The 21,753-nt window shown below is 47.1% G+C and overlaps 1 protein-coding gene across 1 annotated transcript in view; it reads left to right on the top strand.

Moving 5' to 3' along the window:
- The window catches only part of PPM1H (protein phosphatase, Mg2+/Mn2+ dependent 1H), a 263,040-nt gene that overhangs the window by 158,523 nt on the left and 82,764 nt on the right, over positions 1–21,753 (top strand). Inside the window, exon 5 of the mRNA XM_060025145.1 lies at positions 17,968–18,052. Within this exon, the coding sequence (XP_059881128.1) occupies positions 17,968–18,052 (85 nt within the window). The remainder of the gene's footprint in view (positions 1–17,967; positions 18,053–21,753) is intronic.

The following is a 21,753-nucleotide window of genomic DNA, read 5'->3' as shown; positions in this document are numbered from 1 at the left end:
GGTTTATCTATGGAAAGTCACGGTCCTGATTGTGTTGGTGATGTTCTTCTCCTGTCTCTTGAGTACTGTTTGTACTCAGATAATTCAGATTCATAACCAGAGCGTGAGGCAGAGTGGGGATAACAGGTCATGTGGCTGAGACACCCCCCCCCCGCCCTCCGCCCCGCGTGCAGGCAGTTGGAATGACTCAGTTGCCGATAAAAGAACCAGACAGTGCCCATCCTCCCCCCGCCCTCCCCCCCCACCCCCCCCTTGGACCACAGGTCTCTCTTCTGGGCTTCGCCTTTGGTATTCCTCTTGCTGGTCACCCACCTTCTCCCAATCTCATTTTCCAACTGGACCAATTATGGCATGGAGTGCTCCCTGGGAACTCTGGAAGAAGGAGATTTCTCTTCTCTGAGCCCTTGGAGATACTCTTTGGCTTTGGGGGTATCTTGACTGACATCACAGCCACCTCTTCAGTCAGCTTAACCAGGTCCAATTGGTTTGTGGCAAGAAATCCTGGTTTCTCTCTCCCGCTCGTAGCTGCGGTTCCTGGCAGAGATGCTTCCATGGGTTCCTAGCCTTTCCTGTGCTGTTCCTAGCTCTGTCAGTCAGCTTCTCCGAGATTCAGTTGCCCTCCCTCCTTTCATCCCCCCTCCTACTCTTTTCTTAAATTTCTCAGTAAATACTCTTCACCTTTTCACAACCACATCCCAGGGTTACCAGCTCAGCGGCATCTTAGAACTCCCCGGCCTGCACCTCCTTTTTGTTTATGACAGTCCTCTCGTGCAGGAACTTATTTTGTATATTTATATGCACATGTTTACTTTATGAAACAGTTTGTCAAAACAAACAGCAAACTTGTTACTGTTACATAAGCAGTAGATGTTACTGGTATACAGTTTTTAAAAATACAAATAAGTAAGATTAAGAAAAGAAAGGCATATTCCTATCACATAGACATGATCACTCACTCTCTCATTTGATGGTCCTTCAGATACTCAAAGGCACCTATTGCGACCATCCACAAATCTTCTCTTCTTCAGAGGAAACATCCCTGGTTTCCTTCACATGGTCTTCAGAGAGCTGGTTAGAGCCCCTCAGCCCCAGGTCTCTGGCCCTGGCCCTCTTCTTGTGGAATTGCCCTGTTCACACGTGGCATCACCCAGCACTGAGCTGCCCCGTGCTGTGTGGAGCGATGGCCACCCCCCTTGTCAGGACAGCATCGCTGAGCCCACTCTCACTTTCCTGTCAGTCATGCCACAGAGCCAAATCACGATGACCGTCTGTTGGACTGAAACTCTTTAATTTTGCAGCTATTTCAACCACTTTTCATTATTATTATTATTTGTTTTTGTGGTACGCGGGCCTCTCACTGTTGTGGCCTCTCCCGTTGTGGAGTGCAGGCTCCGGACGCGCAGGCTCAGCGGCCATGGCTCACGGGCCCAGCCGCTCCGCCGCATGTGGGATCTTCCCGGACCGGGGCGCGAACCCGTGTCCACTGCATCGGCAGGCGGACCCTCAACCACTGCACCACCAGGGAAGCCCCTCAACCACTTTTGATTTACCTCTTTTTACTTACACTGTTCCTATCCTTCACGGTCAACCAAAAGATCATGAACAATTTTGGTGGTTTCTAAAGTCCAAATAGATAGATACTCTGCCTGTGGCATGTCTTTTACCTGGGGGGGAAAAAAAGGGATGGAGGAAGAGGGCTTGGGGGAAGGGACAAGCTTTCCTCTTAGTGGACTCAGGCAGACCACCAGTGACCGCTGCTTTCCTTTATTAGCCCTCACGAGCCTTCCCTTTAACGACCTACTCTAGAATCTTCCTCCAGGTTGATATCAGGTCCCTCCTTGTTAGTTTACAGAATCCATTGTTTCCTTTGTTGAAAAGGGAACCTGAGTTGCCTGTCTCTAATCTTTGGTCACATCTTCCCTTCACTGCTGTTCCTCCCAGATTCCTGACAGAACTGTGACAGCCTCATCTTCAAGTACTTTTAGGGCCCTGGGATGTAATCTGTTGAAGCCAGAAGACTCCATCCCATTTATTGCAGCAGAGTTCTCTTCTGTAATATTTTCATCTGTCTTGGGCCTTAGATTTTTGTTTTTTTAAACTCGTCTTTATTTTCTCCTTCCGCCTGACAAGTAAAATAGAAATAAATTGGTACTTCTCCTCCTTTGTCATCCATCAGCTTTACACCTGTAGTTTCCAGAAGCCAATTAGTCTCTTCCTCAATCACCTCGATTTTTCAAATATAACTAAGGAAGGTCACTTCTGTTGTCTTCACCATGTTCCATAGGTATAAGTCTATTCTGGGTTTTAAGTTTGTGAACAATTTTGATTGGTGGGTGTTACTGTCCCTTCTTGGCCAGCTTCCCATCAGAAGTAATAGGGTCTTAAATTAACACCATACTAATGAATGGTCTGAGTGTTTGCAAAATGGGAAAAATATAAGGTCCAAAATACATTTCTTTACCTTGCATGTCAGAGAGATTCCCATGTGTGAAATAAGACCTACTAGGTGAGCTGTAGAGGAGCAATGACATTCTGCAGAGATGAATTAAAGCTCAACTCGATTTCCGGAAGGTCCCAGGGGAGGACCTCTAATTCACAGGTCCTATCTGGACCCTGCCTGCCAATCCTCAAAAGTTGAACAGGGAGCTATATGTATGGACAGAGGATAAGGCAGAGGAACACATTATATAAGTAACACATTTTGGCCTTAAATCCCCATGCAGTCCCTTCACGAGCCAGACTGGAACATATTGGGGTCTTCTTTTGTTTAAGCTGGAATCAGGACCCAGAACAGTCGGTCTGCCTCTTTTCCCCAGTCCCGGTGATGAGGGAGAGTCATTCCAGAGAAGCAGCAAATACAAAAATAAAATGTGAACCAGAACAAGAAAGCCCCCAAACTTCTAATGAGAACTAGTTGAAGCCAGGGTAGCAGGAGCACACCTTGAGCTCTCACACCTGGCAAATTATTTAAGAGAAGAGTTAGAATGGAGAAAACCAAGGGGCCGGGAGAGAGGGGGAGAGAGCTTGGTTTTCTTCCAGGCAGCCCCCGCCCTGGTCTCAGCCCCCTTTACCTCTGAAGCTTTGTGAAGGAAGTGCCTCTCAAAAAAGAAAATGGAATCAGAGAGAGAGAACAGCCGTGATTTTTCATCTGAGAAGGTTTTTGGGAGTAGATGGTGCAGCTCCCAAGAGTGAAACCCACTGTGTCCCTAGGCTATAGCTCAGTCACGGGCATCCATCCCTGAATTTGACCTACACTTGGTAGAAAAGTGAAGAGCGGTTAAGAAATGTTCCTCCCCTAGTCAGATTTGGGAATTATTGCAGAGTTACCTAGTCTTAGAGAACAATGACACATTTTACTATACTAAAGGCTCCGAAAAGTCCTGTGACAAAGAAAAGTGTTTCCCAAACTCTTCTGAGCATGCGTTTTTTTGGTGGTTTCCTATTATCACTCAGAAGAGTGTTCCATGGAAAACATTGTAGGGGGCAACTTCAATTCATCAATTTACTCTGTGAAGTGAGTTCAACAGGTACATGAGGGAATGGACCCATTTTCTATGTTCTTGCTTAATATTTATCCCCACGTTCTATATACATTCCCTGGAATACTTGTTTCAGTTCCACAGTTTTAACTACCATATAAACATAAGTGTTCCCACCTCTTTTTCTAGCACTGACTTCATTCCTGTGCACCATACCCACACTTCCAGCTGTGGACTCATTAGCCCTTCTCCCTGGGCAGCAGGCACGTGTGCTGAATTCAACATGTCCAAATCAAAAGGCAGTGTCTTCTCCTCCAGATGGGTTTCTCTTCCCGTCTCTCCTGTTGCTATAGCATCATCACCCTCCATTGTCCAACCTGGGCATTTCAACAGATTCTAAGACCTTTTCATCTCCTTTACTTGGAAGAATATATTTTTAGATTATATACATTTAATAAATACACACATAATTTTAAAAATTTAATATATTGTACCTCTGAGACTTTTCTGTTTCCACAGACATAGTCCAGACTCTCACTTTTCATTTGGACAGTTGTAATAACGTCAGGTAAATTATGGGCTCAGTGGAATTTTTGCAGGGAAAGGGGATTTGGCATGGGAACCTGTAGTATATCTGTTTGTCAAAATGAAATCTTAAATTACAGATATGCTTGGAAAAATCTGAAGGAGATGATGGCATTAGTATTAATGGACAGGGTGGGGTTTTAAAGCTAGTGATCAAGAGAAGCAGGAATGCTCCATTACTACCCTGTCAATCTCCCTTCTTTTCCATGGAGTTCTGGGGGTACCCGAACACATGTCATTTTTATGACAATGGGAAGTCAGCATGCCATTTCATCATTAAAGCCTAAGTGAGGTCACTAGATACACTGTTTTTTGTTTTTTGTTTTTCCTTCATACAGTTCTTTAGGATCACAATTGTGGACAGTTATTGTACAAAATAACAAAGTTCCGAGTAACGACTGTTCTACTTTGGCTTGTAGATATGTATGTTTCCCTTAATGATTCAATCAGCTATGCTTAATAAGTCGTGCTTAAAGTCCTTTTGCACATAAACTCATTTAATCTGAAGAAAGAGGTATTTACCCTTTTTCAAATGGGGAAAATTGAGTGTCAGAGTGGCTCCTAGCATGGCTAGTTCATAGCTTGAGCTAGACTTTGAACTCTGAGCCCTGATCCCTTTCCACTACACCTCAACTGGCTCCCCAAACCCAAATGATGGTTATGTTCAGTGGATGAGAGATGGGCTTCCCAAGCGTTTCTATGTGAAGACCTGACATGGGGTAACCATGGGCTGGTAGAGCCAGGAAGCCCTGCAGGCGAGGCATCCAGCCTGTTATCTAACCATTGGGCCACAGATAAGCCACCTGCCCTGCCAGGTGAAGCCATGTCATAGCTTATTTTGGGCAGGGGCATGTGGCACCGAGGGTGACCTGTTTACTTCGGTGGTATAGATTGTAAGACTTTCTAAGTACATTATACAGTACACAGCCTGAAGTGAATGGTTGTGGATCCGGCTTTGCCCTCACACCACAGATGTAGTTCCTGATTTATAGCATCGTAAAGAAACAACAATAAAGGATGCCTCAAGATTCTTGGCAGGCAAATATAGACAAAGCTCCCTTATGTCCTTTTGAAGAATTTCAGGGACGGAGACCCATTGGAATTGGCTTCGGTCAATGTATAATGTGAAGATTAGGAAATTCTTTTCTTGTTTCCAACCATAGAATCTTACTGATTTGATTAAATAGAATTTCCTCTTGTTTGTGTTGCTCTGAGCATGAAGAAACTGGTCAGTCACCATTCTTTCAATAAAATGGTTTCAAATTGCGTGAAGGAGATTGTGATCAAATCACTGCTCATTTTTTCCTTCAGGCTAAAATACCATAATTGCTTTAACCTCCTTCAAAGCATCTATTTTCCATCCCTTACATTGTTTTTATTTCTTTCCTTGGAACTCAGTTCAGTTGCTCCATGGCATTGCCCTATTAAAATATAGTGGTTGGAACTGGACACACCTGTGTCCAATTGTAACTAATATGGAGCACTGGTAAAGAGGTTGCTTCCCGGACTCTGCATGTATTACCTGCCTTGGCACACAAACAGTGAGCTATTGTCATCATCAGTTATTTAAAAGAAAGGGAAGGGGGGGGGGAGGGAAGGGGAGGGGGTGGAGGGAAGGGGAGGGGGGAAGGGGAGGGGAGGGAAGGGGAGGGGAGGGGGGAAGGGGAGGGGAGGGAAGGGGAGGGGAGGGGGGAAGGGGAGGGGAGGGAAGGGGAGGGGAGGGGGGAAGGGAAGGGGAGGGAAGGGGAGGGGGAGGGAAGGGGAGGGGGAAGGGAAGGGGAGGGGGAGGGAAGGGGAGGGGAGGGGAGGGGGAGGGAGGGGGAGGGGAGGGAAGGGGAGGGGGAGGAGGGGAGGAGAGAGGAGGGGAGGGAGGGGAAGAAGGGAGGAGAGGGGAGGGGAAGAAGGGGAGGGGAGGGGAGGGGAAGAAGGGGAGAGATGGGAGGGGAGGGGAAGAAGGGGAGGGGAGGGGAGGGGAAGAAGGGGAGAGATGGGAGGGGAGGGGAAGAAGGGGAGGGGAGGGGAGGGGAAGAAGGGGAGAGATGGGAGGGGAGGGGAAGAAGGGGAGGGGAGGGGAGGGGAAGAAGGGGAGGGATGGGAGGGGAGGGGGAGGAGGGGAGGGAGGGAGGAGGGGAGGCTCATCCAATCATCCAGTAGTCATCCAGTCTGGCTACTTGCTAGGAGAAAAATGTGCTCATTTTGGGGCTTGAGAAGTGTTTGTGTACATTTGTGCTGGGGGACCGTAGAGTGCTGTAGGTTATAGGTATTGATCCTGCACTTGAGAAGAACAGAATATACACCCTCTGACCACAAATGGAAAAGGAACCACTAGATGTTCAATATGTGCCTTGAGATCGAAGCACACAGGCAAAACTTTGCCAACTAAGTGCTTTTGAAACTGTGCAAAATAAGAAACCACTGTGGGATTTTCAGAAATAAATTTAGTTTGAACTCTGCGATCCTTTAAAAGAAAGTTTTAAAATTCACCAGTTGGGAATGCAAAATGGTGCCGCCACTTTCAAAAACTGATTGGCAGTTCCTCAAAATGTTAAACATGGAGTTACCGTGCGACCCAGCAGTCCCACTCCTAGGTAGATAGCCAGGAGGACTGAGAATATATATCCCCATAAAAACTTGTACATGAATGTTGACAACGATGTTATTCACAATAGCCAAAGAGTGGAAACAGCCTAAATGTCCATCCACCAATGAATGGATAAACAAAATGTGGTGTATCCTTACAACAGAATATTCATTCAGCCATAAAAAGGAATGAGGTACTGACGCCTGCTGTAACACGATGAACCTTGAAAACGTTATTTTAAGTGGAAGAAACCAGGCACAAAAGGCCATATATTATAGGATCTCATTTATGTGAGATATCCAGAACAGGCAAATCTATAGAGACAAAAAACAGATTGGTGGTTGACGTGGGTTGGGGGGAGGCGGGGGGAATGGGGAGTGACTGCTAATGAGTATGGCGAGCAGTTCTTTTTGAGGTGATGAAAATGTTCTGGAATTAGTTAGTGGTGATGGCCGCACACCCTTGTGAATATACTAAAACCTGAATTGTACACTTTACAGGGGTGAATTTTATGGAATGTGGAATATATTTTTTAAAACAAGAATAAACAACCCCACCGTTATATACACATGGACCCCTTATCATTATTTTTAGAAATAAGCACCTCAAAAAGTTTTCTTTCATGACTGTAAGGTTTCTACCTGGTGTGGAAAATATTGTGTGGGTGCACTTGGTTTCATGAATGTTGCTGGTATAGCAAGATGTTTGTAGAAAGTGGCTGAATTATGACATTGAGAAATTATTCTGGGTGGTATGAATACAGACTGGGCTGCTTGCGAGGAAAACAGGAACATCTGACTCAGTTATTGCTCTGCGAGCGGTCATTTATTTTTGCTGCTACTGAAAGATCTGAATTTTTTTTCCTGACCATTTTTTGGTGAATATTTTTGCTGATACACTTGCGTATCTGAGGTTCTGCTAAATGAATCATCGTATTTGCAACCTTTTTCTTTAGTATCCATTCTGGAAATGGAATGACTAAAAACACACCAAAGCTAATTCCAGGCTCCTGGGGTTATTTTTTTCCCTTCAGCTATTTTTTGACCCCTCTAATTAGCATCAACAGCCTGGATGTCGTCTGATGGTGGTAACCCCAGCTTCCTCCATCAGCTGCCCCGCTTTCTTTTCCATCGACACATTTCTGGTACTTTTGAAGGAGACAGATGCTTCTGCTGCATCTGAAGAGGATTCACAAGGTCTGATGCTTTTTGACAAAACGGATGCCTCCTCCCTGTACTTTGGAATGGATATGCGCTGTCAAAACGGGTTTTCCGAATGGTTGCTCTTTGTCACCTTGTACCAGGTTTTCTCCTCCATTCTGGAAAATGTGCAGTTTAATGTTGCGTTTCGAATCACTTTCAGCTGAAAAAGTGTGTAATGGAATCAGGTCAGAGATGCTTTTTGTTTGCAGCTTCGCGTTCCAAGGGGACTGGTGACAGCAGGGAAAGTACATTGGGGGGCTTGCTTGATAATGGGCTCCTGTCCTTTATGGTTTAAAAGAAGCACTAAGGGTGACTTCTCCCATCCTGGCGCTTCTGTATTGGTTTATATTTGGGGGATCACCTCCTTCTGAGAGGGAAAGTAGTAGCTATCGTGATTTGTCCGTATTTCTCCACTCTGCAGATATTTGGCTTATTTTCAGAATCACTGAAATTTAGACCTGGGAGGTGCCTTGTCCCACCCCTTCTTTTTATTGGCAAGGACACCAAGGCCTAGAGCTAGCGGTTAACCTAAAGTGGGGCTGGCATCTGCAAGTTCTGGTTCCCAAGCCAGTGCCATTGCTACCACACCACCTCACTACCAGTGATGGGGCACATGGATGGGTACCCCTCAGGGCTGTGGACTTTCTTTTTTTTTTTTTTTTTTTTTTTTTGCTGTACGCGGGCCTCTCACTGTTGTGGGCTCTCCCGTTGCGGAGCGCAGGCTCAGCGGCCATGGCTCACGGGCCCAGCCGCTCCGCGGTATGTGGGATTTTCCCGGACCAGGGCATGAACCCGTGTCCCCTGCATCGGCAGGCGGACTCTCAACCACTGCGCCACCAGGGAAGCCCAGGGCTGTGGACTTGCTGAGCAGGGAGAGGGCCTGACCTCGGCCGTTGCCCCACAGTAGTGCTTTGTCTTTCCCATTACAACCTCCCGTGTAAACCGGCAGAACTTACAACAACCCAGAAAGATTCCTCCTGTATGTTGTACACTCACGTCCCCTTTACTACACATGTGGGCGGTTTCCATGCTGCAGGACTGGCTGGCTGCTTAACTGTTCGCCATGGGAATGAAGTTCTGTGCTACCTGGACTCTTGCAAACACTAGCTGCGGAGCACTTGGCTTTGCCGGCTAGCGGTTCCTATGCTGCAGAGAGAAGAAACCAAGGGGTGTGGCAAAGTGAAGCCAAGTGGTTTGGATGCTGCCTTCAGGAGTGAGCTTGAGCCCTGACTTTTGTCTTACTTAACCTCTCCCTCCGTGGAGACTGGCCTGCTGGAAACTGTTAACTGCCTCTCAAGTCCAGCAGCCTGGCGATTTTGAAGTTCTTTTCCATTTCAGCTCTGCAGAGAGATTCTACCTTTATTGTTAAGCTTGGAGATTTTCATCTATATATGAATATATATAATGTTTATAAATGGAGATTTATATGTGGATTTTTTTATACGTAAATATGTCTATATTGTATATAATCTACATCTATAAATCTATGTATATAAGGGATATATATATATATATATATTAATTTTTCCCCATTCTTTGTGCCCCTTGGACCTTTTATTGAGGCTGAAAACCTATGTGCTCCTTAATTGTCCTTATACCAAGTTTACATAGTACCTCTTTGCAAAATCATTTGTGAATTTTCGTATTTTGTTTGGTCTTCAGGCCACAGTTTTTATCTTGAGGAGGCAGGAGGGCTGACAAGTGGTCTGCTCTGAAGTGCACTGGGCAGAGCTCGGGCTTTTAAGCTTCCGGAGGCTCACGGAAAGGAAGTGCTGGCTGGGGTTCTCCTGCATTTGTCCTCCATCATTCTCCAGACTTCCTCTTCCTCTTCAAACTTCAATGTGTTTCTCCTTTGCTTGAATCTGAAGCTTTCTTGATAGTCACAGCCGATGACGTAAGAGCTGTGCAGCGCACCGAGGCAACATCATCTCATTTCACTGAAGGTTAGAAAGGAGGGGGTGTGAATGAGCCGCTACTATTCAAAGCTACTAGCATCCTGGGGCTAGGGCGGGACTCTCTGAAACACTCCAAGAGGGTGTTGTACACAGTGAGACCATTCCAGAGTGTAGCCGTGAACCTAAGCTACAGCACGTTGCCCACAACACTCACCAGTATATGCTGAGTTCTGCTTGCCCTGGAAAGAGGGAGATGTCTTCCAAGCGGTAGGAAGTGTAGCTGGCTGTTTGCTCCTTCCTCCTCCACTTACTTCCAACGGTGATCTCTAAGGGGAAGTGCCGCTCCCATCCCACAGCCACATCCAAACCCCTGGGTGGCTGCCTCGGCCTTGAAATCTGGAAGTCGTGTGGTGGTAGGCAGCCCACGGGCAGTGGATGCAGCCACTGAGGTGGGGCAGCGGGGGATGTTTTGTTTTCGTTTTATCGAAGTGTCACTGATTTAACACACTGAAAACTTCCCTGTGGCCAATGAAAAAGCATTACAAGGATGCATCCTGTCAGTGTCTAAGAGGCATAGTTTCAAGTTCTTAGGTCCTCAGAGAAACGTGTGTGTCAGAGTAGTTCACAATGCCCAGGCTGTGGCAGGAGGGGGAGGATTCCATATGTACAGACCCTTCTGTACGCCTAAAATAAATGGAATCTAACCATCCAGGGGAGGGGCTGATGAATCCCCGAGTCACCCCATTCATTCTTCATTCAGAACGTCTTTCTGTCGTTTTCATTTGTGAGCATGGTTGGCTGTTCTGCACCTACTTCTGTGGGTCTCCTTTTAGAACACAAGTGATAGAAGAAGGTACAGACATTTTTGGTCTTAACCAGTTCTCATTTTTATAACAAAATTCTGCCACTGGCTTCTTAGTGGCTTCTGATGCAGCTACAGGAGAGTTTTGCAGTCACACCTGAGCTCTGAGAGACGTTTGGGGCCCAGGAAGAATTCTGTGGTCCCTTAATGCTTGGGTCCCACAGGGTTCACGAAGACCGGTAGTGCTACAAAGATGAATTAGCATTTAGTAGGGTTCCGGACCTTTTGTGAATATGTGGCCAAATCCGGGCAAATAAATTCCTCTTCAGAATTTACAAAAGGAATGTTTCACGATTCCTGTAAGTCCAATGATACAAAGATATGTAAAGGAAAATTAACTTTCTCTCCCACTTCCATGCCTTTCTACTTACTCATTCAAACATAACTTATATTATCAGACAGCCAGGTGTCCAGGTGGCCAGTTAGTACCGTGACAGCCTTATTCACTCTCTGATAGTGCAGGCAAGAGGCAAAGAGAAAGCAAAGTGTTCCGTTTTCCCCACACAAGGGCACCGGGCCAGGGTCAGGTGATGACATGCAGCAGGGCAGGAGGAATCTTCTCCGTGTTGAGGAGCTCTGAACAAAAGGCTGTGCCTTTGGACCAGGGGATGGGGGTGGGATGGCAGGTAGGTGGTGGAAAAGGGAAAGGACTAGGAGTGGAAAAGTACTGAGTCAGAGTGGGGAGAAGTATCTTAGCCAGGACTCCTGGTGGAGGTGCTTAGGCTGGGTAGGCAGAAAAGTATGTAAATGTGACCTATGGTGGGGTGGGGAGAGGGAGCCCTGGCTGCAGCTCCCCTCAGAGACTGCAGAGCCCTGGCTGGGCACCAGGGGTGGGGAGGGCAGCTTCCCGGCAGGCCTGCCCAGTAGAGCCTTTGCAGAGCCTGAAGGAGCGGAGCACACACAGGATTTTGTCCTGGAATCAGATACTTCATGTATATAGGGTATCTATATATAGTTTTTGTTTTTATAAAAATGGGATTATTCCCCATATTACTCTGCAACGTGCTTTTCTTTTCTTTTTTTTTTTTTTTTTTTTTGCGGTACGTGGGCCTGTCACTGTTGTGGCCTCTCCCGTTGCGGAACACAGGCTCCGGACGCACAGGCTCAGCGGCCATGGCTCACGGGCCCAGCCGCTCCGCAGCATGTGGGATCTTCCCGGACTGGGGCATGAACCCATGTCCCCTTCATCGGCAGGCGGACTCTCAACCACTGCGCCACCAGGGAAGCCCTGTAATGAACCCTTTATTTCTTTAGGATATATTCCCCACAGTAGGGTGGCTGAACCATTTTTTTATGTAGTTACAATTTTAAGAGATTTAAAACGTATAACAGTCTATGTTCCCTTTAATTATGAGAATGACTTTTTCCCCTCACCCTATGAGAACTATTATATATTGTTAATGTTTTCAATAGACGTTTGCCAATCTGATGAGCAAAAATTACATTACTTTAATTTTCCTCTTCCTGGACCAGTGAGGTAGAGCTTCTTTTCATATGTTTATTGAACATTTGCATTTTCCCTTCTGGTCGGTTGCCTAATCACATCTTTTATTGTTTTTTTTTCTTTTGCTTGTTTGTCAGATGCCTTTGGAAAGTATCACTCCTGCTTTGAGACGGGATTTAACAGGAGTTAGTGTGATCTCCTTAAGAGAAAGTGCAAAATTGAGAGACTCTCTGAAATGAGCATCCTGTTTGACCCTTTCGTTTTCTCTTGACCAGTTTACGTTTTGACCAGCTTGGGGAACAAAAAGTAATTCTTTTTGACTCCAAATTGTGACATTCAAGGCTATAAGTAGCAGAATTTTCTAGCACCTGTTCTCTGAACTCAAATTTCTCATCGGTTAGGAATAAGTTGCCCTTATCGTGTCATGTGCCTCATATGGGGGGGAGGGTTTGAAAACTATCAGTGTCTTTGCTTTACCTCCTCTTTTCCCATCCTTGCAGTTGACTCACAAAAACACATTAAACCTTAGCATTCGCCGTGTTACAAATACTGCTCCGTCTATTAGACTGGGTAAGAAGTTAAAGTGTGTATATTTCCGTTAGTCTCTGTGAATGAAAGGCTAGCCTTAACTTTGCAGAATATGCTTAGGAACCGCTCCCTCTGTATGGTATGGGGTGCCAGGTGGGAAGTGGTGGCTAGTTGATGAAATCACCCAACCCCTGGTGACTCCCTCACCTCGTCTCTGGCCAGACACCGAGTAGGTGAATGAAATGTCATCCTGACCGCAGTCATATCCACAGGTCTGGACCTGAGGCCCCAGAAGAAAGGTCAGGGCATGTGCCTAACTCGCCTTGACTTTCGCTGCTATATAGCTTTTTTTATCCTCGTTTAGTAAAAACATTTCATAAAATAATGAAGTAGAAGATATGAAGTCTATAAGGATCCTGTGATGAGAGAATGTAGCTTTAAAGGCATTTCTCTACTTTACTGGTTGTTTAGTACAGGATTTGTCAGCCTTCTTCACATGCACTCTGTTCCCTTTGAAACCCCTTCCTCTCACTGCCCTACTCCAGATTGGAGACCAGCTCTCTGACAAATTGATCCCTAGATCAGAGGGATGAAAGAGAGAAAGATCAAAAGGAAGCCGGGAATCGCATAGGAAGAGGCATCATGATGCAGGAACTGGAAAGTTTGGCTGCCAGACTTGCTGTCATTCTTTAATCCACGGGTGTCTCATAAAGGAAAAACTTGGTAGTTCAAACAGAAGCGAAGAATGTTCTGTACATAAGTGGACTTAGATATAAGGATCTATTTATGAAAGTGATTAGGTAGGGTTACCCCAGCAGTGAACGTTGGAGTTGAATGCTGATACCTCGTCGTGTACGAATTTGAAATGAGAAAACAGAGTAAACATAGTGGTGACTGCATTCTCCCTCCCCTGCCCACTAAGGACAGGGGCCCTGCCTAGTTTTCCTTTATCGTTAGAGTCACTTTTCAGTGTTGATTCAGCCAGAACAACATCCTTTTAGGTCCCTTGTCTTTTTGTAAAACCAATGAAAAGGCATGCGGGTTTTTGAGGGCTCAGGCGGTAGACAGTTAGACAGTTACAGATCATGTTATTAAGAAAAGTCTTATTTGGGACCTTCGCTTCTGGACACGTCTGTTCATCCACCCAAGTCTAGTTCACTCTTCATCCATTTAGTCGCTTATCCCTCAGCAAACAGTTATTGCGTGTCTGTCACAGGCCACACACTGAGTGCTGGAGATTCAGAAACCAGGGCTTAGGCTCTGCCCAGAAGACATCCTCAGGTAGTTAGAGACAGCCACAGAGGCCGGCCATCTCAGTGAGACTGGTAAGGGCTGTGGTACACGAGGCACGTGACCCCACGGGGTCACAGAGAAAGGGCGTCGAAGGTAGACCAGGAGGGCATTCTCCTGGGCTGACTCTCAGAGAGGAATCAGTTGGCCAGAAGAAGGGAGAGGCAGAGTGCAAGGAATAGCAAGTGTGAGACTGAAACCAGAAATATAGGCAAAACCCGGATAATGCAGGAAAGTGGAAATGCTGGGAAGGCACCTAGGGGCTTGCAGTAGGGGATCTGACGTGATGCAGGTAATGCTTTTAAATCATCTTGGTGACCCTGGGGAGCAGAGCTCCTGAGTCAGGCAGACAAGCTCTGATGTGGCCTGAACCCAGGCACTAACAGAAGAAACCAAGGAAAGGGACAGATTCTCATGCTACTGAGGAGATAAACTCCACAGGATTGCTGCCTCTTTGGATGTGTAGAGGGAGAAAAGAAGGGAGATGGCTTCTGGAATACCCCCCGCCCCCCGGTGGAAAGGGATGCTGTTCCCTGAGACAGGGACTGCTGGAAGGACAGATTTGGGGGTGTGGTGGGGCAGGATCATTAAGTCTGAAACACGTCGAGTGTGAGATGCCAGTGAGTATCCAAGTGAATATTTGTTGGCAGTTGGCTGTTCCAGGCTGGAGCACAGCAGAGACGTGTGGGCCGGAAAGGATACTTGGAATCATCGGCATGTGTCATGGTTGAAGCCATCGATTCATCCAGTAAATATTAAGGGCGTACAGTCAGGGCCCGCTTCATGGGGTTGTGACCTGTGCGGGCCGCCACATTTGCCTTAATGCCCTGCTGTCACAGTCTTGAAATTCTCATTAATTTTTGAACAGGAGGGCCTGCATTTTTATTTGGCCCAGACCCTAGAAATTCTGTAGCCAGTACTGCTTGTAACTGCCTGGCTCTGTGCACAGTAGTGGGGCCTCAGCGTGAGCAGGACGGACATGGCTCTCGCCTTCGGAGCTGACAGGCCAGCTCGGAAGGCGGACAGTTAAGCAATGAGTAACAAAACAGGTTGTGTTCCATATTGGGAGCACCAGGCTAACAGAGCATGTAGGAGAGGGCTCTAAACCAAATCTTGGGGGTTACAGGGTTGGGAAGCGAGTGCCCAGGGAGGGGGTAGAGAGGCGGAATGGCAGCCCACAACCCCAGAGGAGTCTGAGAGGAGTGTCCTGGGAGGTGGGAGGGAGACCAGGAGAAGCAATGCCCCAGAAGCTGGGGTCGGAAGGGACCAACAAATGCTGCCTAGGAAGGTGGGAATGAGGTCATGGTCACGGGGTGTAGCAGCAAAGAGGCCATTTGGGGACTGGTGAGAGCAGTCAGGTAGAGAGAAGGCAAGAAATGAATTTACCTGTATTTGAGGGATCGGTGGGAGGTGAGGAAGTAGAGCCCCTGAATGTAGATTAATGTGTACATTAATGTGTAATGAGTGTGTAAACCTTGGTTTAGGGGGAAAGAAAGGGGAAAAGACCCTGAAAGTGGGTTTCAGATTGGGAGAGTATTGTTTGTTTGGTTTTCGTTTCGGTTTCTGTTTTGTTTGATTTTAAACACAAAGTGTTTTGAGTGTGGTAGCCAAGCCAGCAGAGAGAGAGGTTGGGAATACAGAGGGAATAACTGATGTACGAAAGACTCCGGGGTTGGAAGTGATGGATGGACTCACCTGGTCAGGAGAAGAGGAAAAGATGGCCGAGGGAGCAGGTGCGATTCCAGGCGAAGGCCCCTCTCGGCTCTGTGACAACCACCCAACTCTCCTTGTGTAAGCGAACGTCCGCTGCCTCCCTAGTTCTGCTCTCTTCCTCTCAGACTCAAGGCAAAGCTTCTCCTAAATTCTCTCATCTGTTTTTTTTTTTTTTTTTTTTTTTTTTTGCGGTACGCAGGCCTCTCACTGTTGTGGCCTCTCCGGTTGTGGAGCACAGGCTCCGGACCCGCAGGCTCAGCGGCCATGGCTCACAGGCCCAGCCGCTCCGCGGCATGTGGGATCTTCCCAGACCGGGGCACGAACCCGTGTCCCCTGCATCGGCAGGCGGACTCTCAACCACTGCGCCACCAGGGAAGCCCTCATCTGTTCTTATATGCAATTAATATTCATGGGGCTCCTGCTAGGTGGCAGGCAAGATACCAAGCATCTGGAATATGAGAGTGAACAAAACAGACCAGGCCCCTGACCTCCTGACACTTAGGTCCTGGAGGAGGCTCTCGCATGGTCTGGTTGGCCGCTCCCCACAGGCCCACGCTGCCTGACACCCCACCTTCCACCGTCCCTTCCTTCCTCCTCTTACCGCAATCTTTTACCTCCCTCCCGGATACCCACCTTTCTTAGTCTGAGCCTGGAAGCTGGAATTCAGGGGCCATGTAGGAAAAGGGAGGGAAAAGAATTAAGACTAGCTTTTAGCAAAATTTTGAAACAGAAGATTGCTGTGGGAATTTACTGCATAATGCCTTTTGCTCTAGTGCCCCACATTCTCTGGGCCCTTCTCGCTACTTTAAGATTAGGCCCTAAGCTTGACCTTCCTGACCCCTCCTTTCAAGTTCTCCAGGTTTCTCCAGCCTCTATCAAAACCCCTACTCTTACTACAGTTCTTCTCAGCCGATAAGTAGGACAAAGACGATTTCCGTTAACTCACACTGACTTGTGAATGGCGGATATCCCCTTTCTTGGGGTTGGGGGAGGTGGGTTGCATTTCACAAGTGACTCTGGGTTTATAAGAAGGAATCTTTAATCTGTCCTATTTTTGGCGGCATAATAAAAGAAGTGATACGCATATTACAGCAAGAGCCGCCCTCTTCCCAGGGTCAGCCCCCGCAAAACTTTCCCGTTTTCTTACAGTTCCACCATTTTTCTCCTAGATCCATAAATTCTCTAATGCCCGCAAGATTTTTATTATCATCTCCTCCCTTGCCTGCCCCCCTCCCCTAGTTTCTATGACAGCAGCAACTGGGCATGGGTGGTGAGGGGTTAGCAGGGGAGAGGGTCGAGCAGCTGCAGCCGTTTATAGGGATTGTTGCCAAGTCGGGGACTGCCTGCCTCTGCGGTGGGAGGGAGGGGTGCCCGGGGCTTCTTGGCACAAAAAATGCAGCCTCCCCATGTCAGTGAGGCATCCACCCAGAGCTGAGCTCAGTGATGGTATTCCCCGTGCTTGTGGCTCTTCACAGAGAAGTGTGCTGGGTCCCCAGGTCTCTGGCTCACTGATACCAGGAGCTTTGTGGTTCGAATAGAATGCAGCTCCCCTAGCCACTTGGATGTGTCGTAGAAATGGCAGCCTTCCACCACAACTGATCGATAGCTGGCAGGCGGCTGCAGGGACCACTGCGGAACAAGGTCTGAGCACAGGAGGCTCCACCGAGAACAGGCTTAGGGAAGGTTGCTGCACAGTTATCAATCCGGCAACTCCTCTTTTAGACGCCTGCTTTGGGGAACTCTGTGCTCTCAAAAGTCCTGGAGTCGGCAGTAGCTGTCGGGCACACTTTGGAGAGTATGTGAATTTCCTGAGCTTTAAGATGAGATAAGAGTGGTTTTCCTGGACCCAGGATATTACCCTAGAAACTCAGGAGCCTAGGTCCGGCGTTCTTAGATTTTTAACGTGCCTCTGAATTCCCTGGGCATCTTACGACAATGCAGATTCCAATACAGGAAGTCTGCGGTGGAACCCGAGAGTCTGCATTTCTAACAGGCTGCTGGCTCACAGACACTTTGAGTAACGGAGATCTGGAGCTGCACTGTCTATCTACTACACTAGCCCACTGTGACTGCTTAACTTCAAGCTAAATGAATTAAAATTAGAAATTCAGTTTCTCAGCTTGCACTCACCGTGATTCAAATGCTCAGTACCCACATGGGGCTGGTTGCCGCCATATTGGACGGCACAGATTCATGAGCTAACGAGAATGTCATGTTCTTAAAGATACTTACAGTGTGGTGAGTTGGTAACACTGAGCTTTGCTGTGCAGGTCAGAAGAAAAAGTATCCTCTGAGAGTTTCAGGTGTATTCTGAACTAAGCTATGGAGTTAGGACAGAATTGAGGTACTTATGAGATTGGCTGCTGACATGCATTTTCACCATTTCAGGGCCATAATCATCAGAAATGGAGAAATCATCCCCATGTCTTCGGAATTCACCCCTGAGACTGAGCGCCAGCGACTTCAGTACCTGGTAAGAGTCACGTAGGTCTGGCAGAGCGCCGCCGCGTCAGGGATGGCGTCGGGGCTGTTTTGGAGGAACATGTTGCTATTGACCTGGGAGCAGGCCCACAGCAGTAAAACGACATACGGCGTTAACACCCCCCATACACGCCTCCTGGATCACACATCCTGGCTCCGTGTGTGACGACACACTCCACCTCCGTGAATTTATTATTGTGGCTGGTTTTCTCCCATCTGTGACCGATCAAAGACATGGCATGCTCTGTTTCCTTTAATGGCTTGGTATGTACAATACGAAATGTGGTGGTAAAGAATGCTGATACGTCTTCCCCAGGCCTGCCACTCACTGTAACTCAACCAGAGGGGTTCAGACGGGTCTGAATGTCATGTGAGCAGCCCCCAGAGTCTGATGACACACCAGGACTTCCTGCTCTGATATGAAGTCTCAGGGGCCCTTTGGGAGAATTGCAGGTGTCAGAAAATCTGTGTCTACCCTGAAAATAAATTCTCCATGTTAGATCTCCCTCTTTGGAGTGAAATTATGAGAGGGCTCTAGGAGGGCTGTTTGGTTTTTCAGATCTTGAGAATTTTTGCTTCTTCGAAAATGTGAGCTTTCTGAAGAACAGAGTATATTCCCTGCCCTCACATTCCATGCAACGGTGACGATCATACAGGATTGCTTTGCAGTGGGCATCCTTCGGCACTAGCTGTGAATAGTAGTTCTGTGGATGAACTGTTTTCTTGCCGACTGGCTTTCTTTTTAGACGACAAGGCTAAGATAGTGACCGTCTGCTCTTAGGAAAGAACTGATCCAGCCTACTCCAAAAGGACTTCGCTCATGTCTCTGAGTTCCAGCATGTGGGAACAGTCAGGATTTGATGACTTCGGTTGATTTAGCAAGAAGTCGTGCACTTCCCTCAATTCCCTTGACTGTGTTGTGTTGGTTTTACTCGGTAGCTAAGCTGTGTTGCTTTTGGTACTCACCTGGTCCATAAGACAACAGGAGTCCAAAGCCAAGGTAAAAATGTTTCTTCACTCTTTGACTACGGTTATTTTCCAACCTATCTGTTGCTATTTTCAAGCAGGTAAACTTGAAGCCCCTCCGGGGGCCCAGATGTTAGAGCCTTTCACTTTCTTTGGCCATCCAGGCAGGGGGAAGGGACTGGCAGCAGCCGGCAGGACCTCATCCTGCTCCCATCCTTAGTCACCAGCTGGGTAGCTTTGTTACAAGTCTCTTAACCTTTCCAGACCTTGGTCCGTCCCTTATAAAGTAGAGAGCTAGACCAGAGGGCCACCGAGGACCTCAGAGCTGCGAGGGTCCTTCCAAGTAGCGTTCCTAACAGCCGGCCTCGCTGCCACCTGGCTGACTCTCTCCAGTCCATCTTCCACAAAGCCCCCGCCACGTGATCATCACATAGGTCTTGTCACTCTCTTCCCTGAAAACCTCTGGCTCCCCACAGTGTACAGAAGGCAGACCCAGAATTGGGCTTCCCGCCCACCTCTCCAGCATCATTTCTTCGTCGCCCTCACCAGGGACACAGTACATCCCGGGCTGCAGCCACGGAGAACCGTCTTCCATTTCCAGGACACACTGTGATCTCTCCGATCTCCATGCCTTTGGAGATATGCTCTGCCTGGAGAGCCCTTCCCTTTGTCTCTGCCGGGAAAACTCCTCCTCATACTTTGAGACCCCAAAAGAAATGTCACTTCCTCTAGGACATGTCCCCTACCCCTCGCAGGGGGCCAGTCCCCGGTGCTCACACAGCGCCCTGTGGAAGCCCACAGCGTGGCTGTCAGCATGTGGTATTGTATTGCTTTTTCCAAGTCCCGTGTTCCCTTCCAGACTGAGTCCCGGAGGGCAGGCCCCTTACCTTAGGGACCTCACGTTGTCAGTACCTAGCACAGAGCTCGTATTGAATCAGGGTGTGTCGACCAAAGGGGCCAGTGTTCGTATTGATGTCTGGGTCATTACCACACAGCACCTCCCCTGCTTCCCCTGAAACCTCTCACAGTGGCACCAGGCCTTTGCCTCCCATGCCTCAGCCCCTCCCTGTCCCATCACCTCCGTGACCCTTAGTAAAAACCATTTCCTGTTTTCCTGCTAAAGGCAATGAGTAATAGCAGATCCACTTTTTTTATTTTGAAATACTTTCACATTTTCACGTGGCAAGAATGATACCAAGAGCTTAAAACATTAACTTTTAAGGAGGGGGAGGGGAATGCTGACATTGTTCAGATTCAGATTCCAGTATCAGTGGTCTGTTTTGGGACGGCTGGAATAAGATGCATGTGGCTTCAGAGCTCAGCCTTGTCACATGACTGCGTCTGTGATTTCTACAAGGCCCTTCACTGATCCCCAGCTTCACTGTCAGTAATGGGCACAGAAAACCCCAGAAGGCAGGTGCAAAGATGAAATGCAATAATATATGTGGAAGTTTCTGTGGCATGTAATACTCATTTGGTTATTGTTGGGTGAATCAAAGTCTTGCCACTTCAAATTCTACTGGTCTTCACACCTCAGTGATATTATCCCTTTATGTTTATTTCAGAATCACTCCTAATGGTCCTAAAATTAATGTGTATTTTGGTGTTACTCTTGCACAATCGATGGACACTGTTAGCCCCCAGAATAGAGTCTTAATATCTGAATTTCTAAAAGGTGAGAACACTGTCCCCATTCTTTGTCATCCTCACTCCTAAACCGTATAGGCTTCTCTATATGGAAATTATACCTAAAACTTTTCTCCTCAGACAGCAGGAGTGTAAATGACCAAAACATAAAATATCCTGGTTGTCCAACTTCCTGTTCCATCAGGAATCTAGGAATGTGTGCTTTGGAATGAAGAAATCCAGTAATAATATTCACATGATCTGTGATGTGAATCTTTGTAGTGAAGTATTGGAGAGCATTAGGGGGCTGGGAGCATAAAATAACCTTGTGGTGAAATCTTTATGTAATGGATTTCAGAGAACTGGGAGGTTTATAGCATAAAATCTTAAAAATAATATCAATTATGAGAGGAAAACACAGGGTGATGTGGGCTGCTCTCAGCCCAGCCCAAACAAGAGCTGTGTGACCTCAGGTCTCTCACACAATGAATGTCTCTGAATCTCCTTTCTTCCTGAGTGAAATGTGTAGGAATACTTGCCTTGAAATATTCATTACACGTTCTGAGGTCATAGTGAAAAGTAATCTCACGATAACATAAAATACAATATGTATCTTATAATTTTAGGTGCATCTAATCCAACCAGTTCATTTTGGGGGAACATCAGTTCCCTTGAACTAATTGTGAACCACTTTTGTGCAATGAGAGCTGTTGTATCCTTTACATAATCTAAATGAATTAGTACGTCACCAGAAAGTTAACAATGTATTCCTTATTCTTAGGTCAAATCAAATTTCATTTTCATGATGTCTGAAGAGACATTTAGGATAGAATCATGAAAACTTCCAGGTCCCTAGAGACTTGTTTGAGCAGCTGACTGCAGTCCCAGGGCTGTTTGACTTGTAGAAATGGTTAATGATTTTCTTAGAGGTGGGGAGGGTTCGGAGCCCTTTGTACATGAATCGTTTTGATCCACGTTGGACAGGAATGTTCTTGGTGTGCACAGTCCAGACGTTCGGGGATTACAGAACTGGAAGCAGATTACAAGATGATGGATGTCCAGGCACATTAATTTTGTTTGGTCTTGCATCCTGACCTCAGA

The sequence above is a fragment of the Delphinus delphis genome, chromosome 11, assembly GCF_949987515.2.
Source record: "Delphinus delphis chromosome 11, mDelDel1.2, whole genome shotgun sequence".
Lineage (NCBI taxonomy): Eukaryota > Metazoa > Chordata > Mammalia > Artiodactyla > Delphinidae > Delphinus > Delphinus delphis.
Note: the sequence above shows the minus strand (reverse complement) of the source record. Positions and strands in the feature narration are given on the sequence as shown.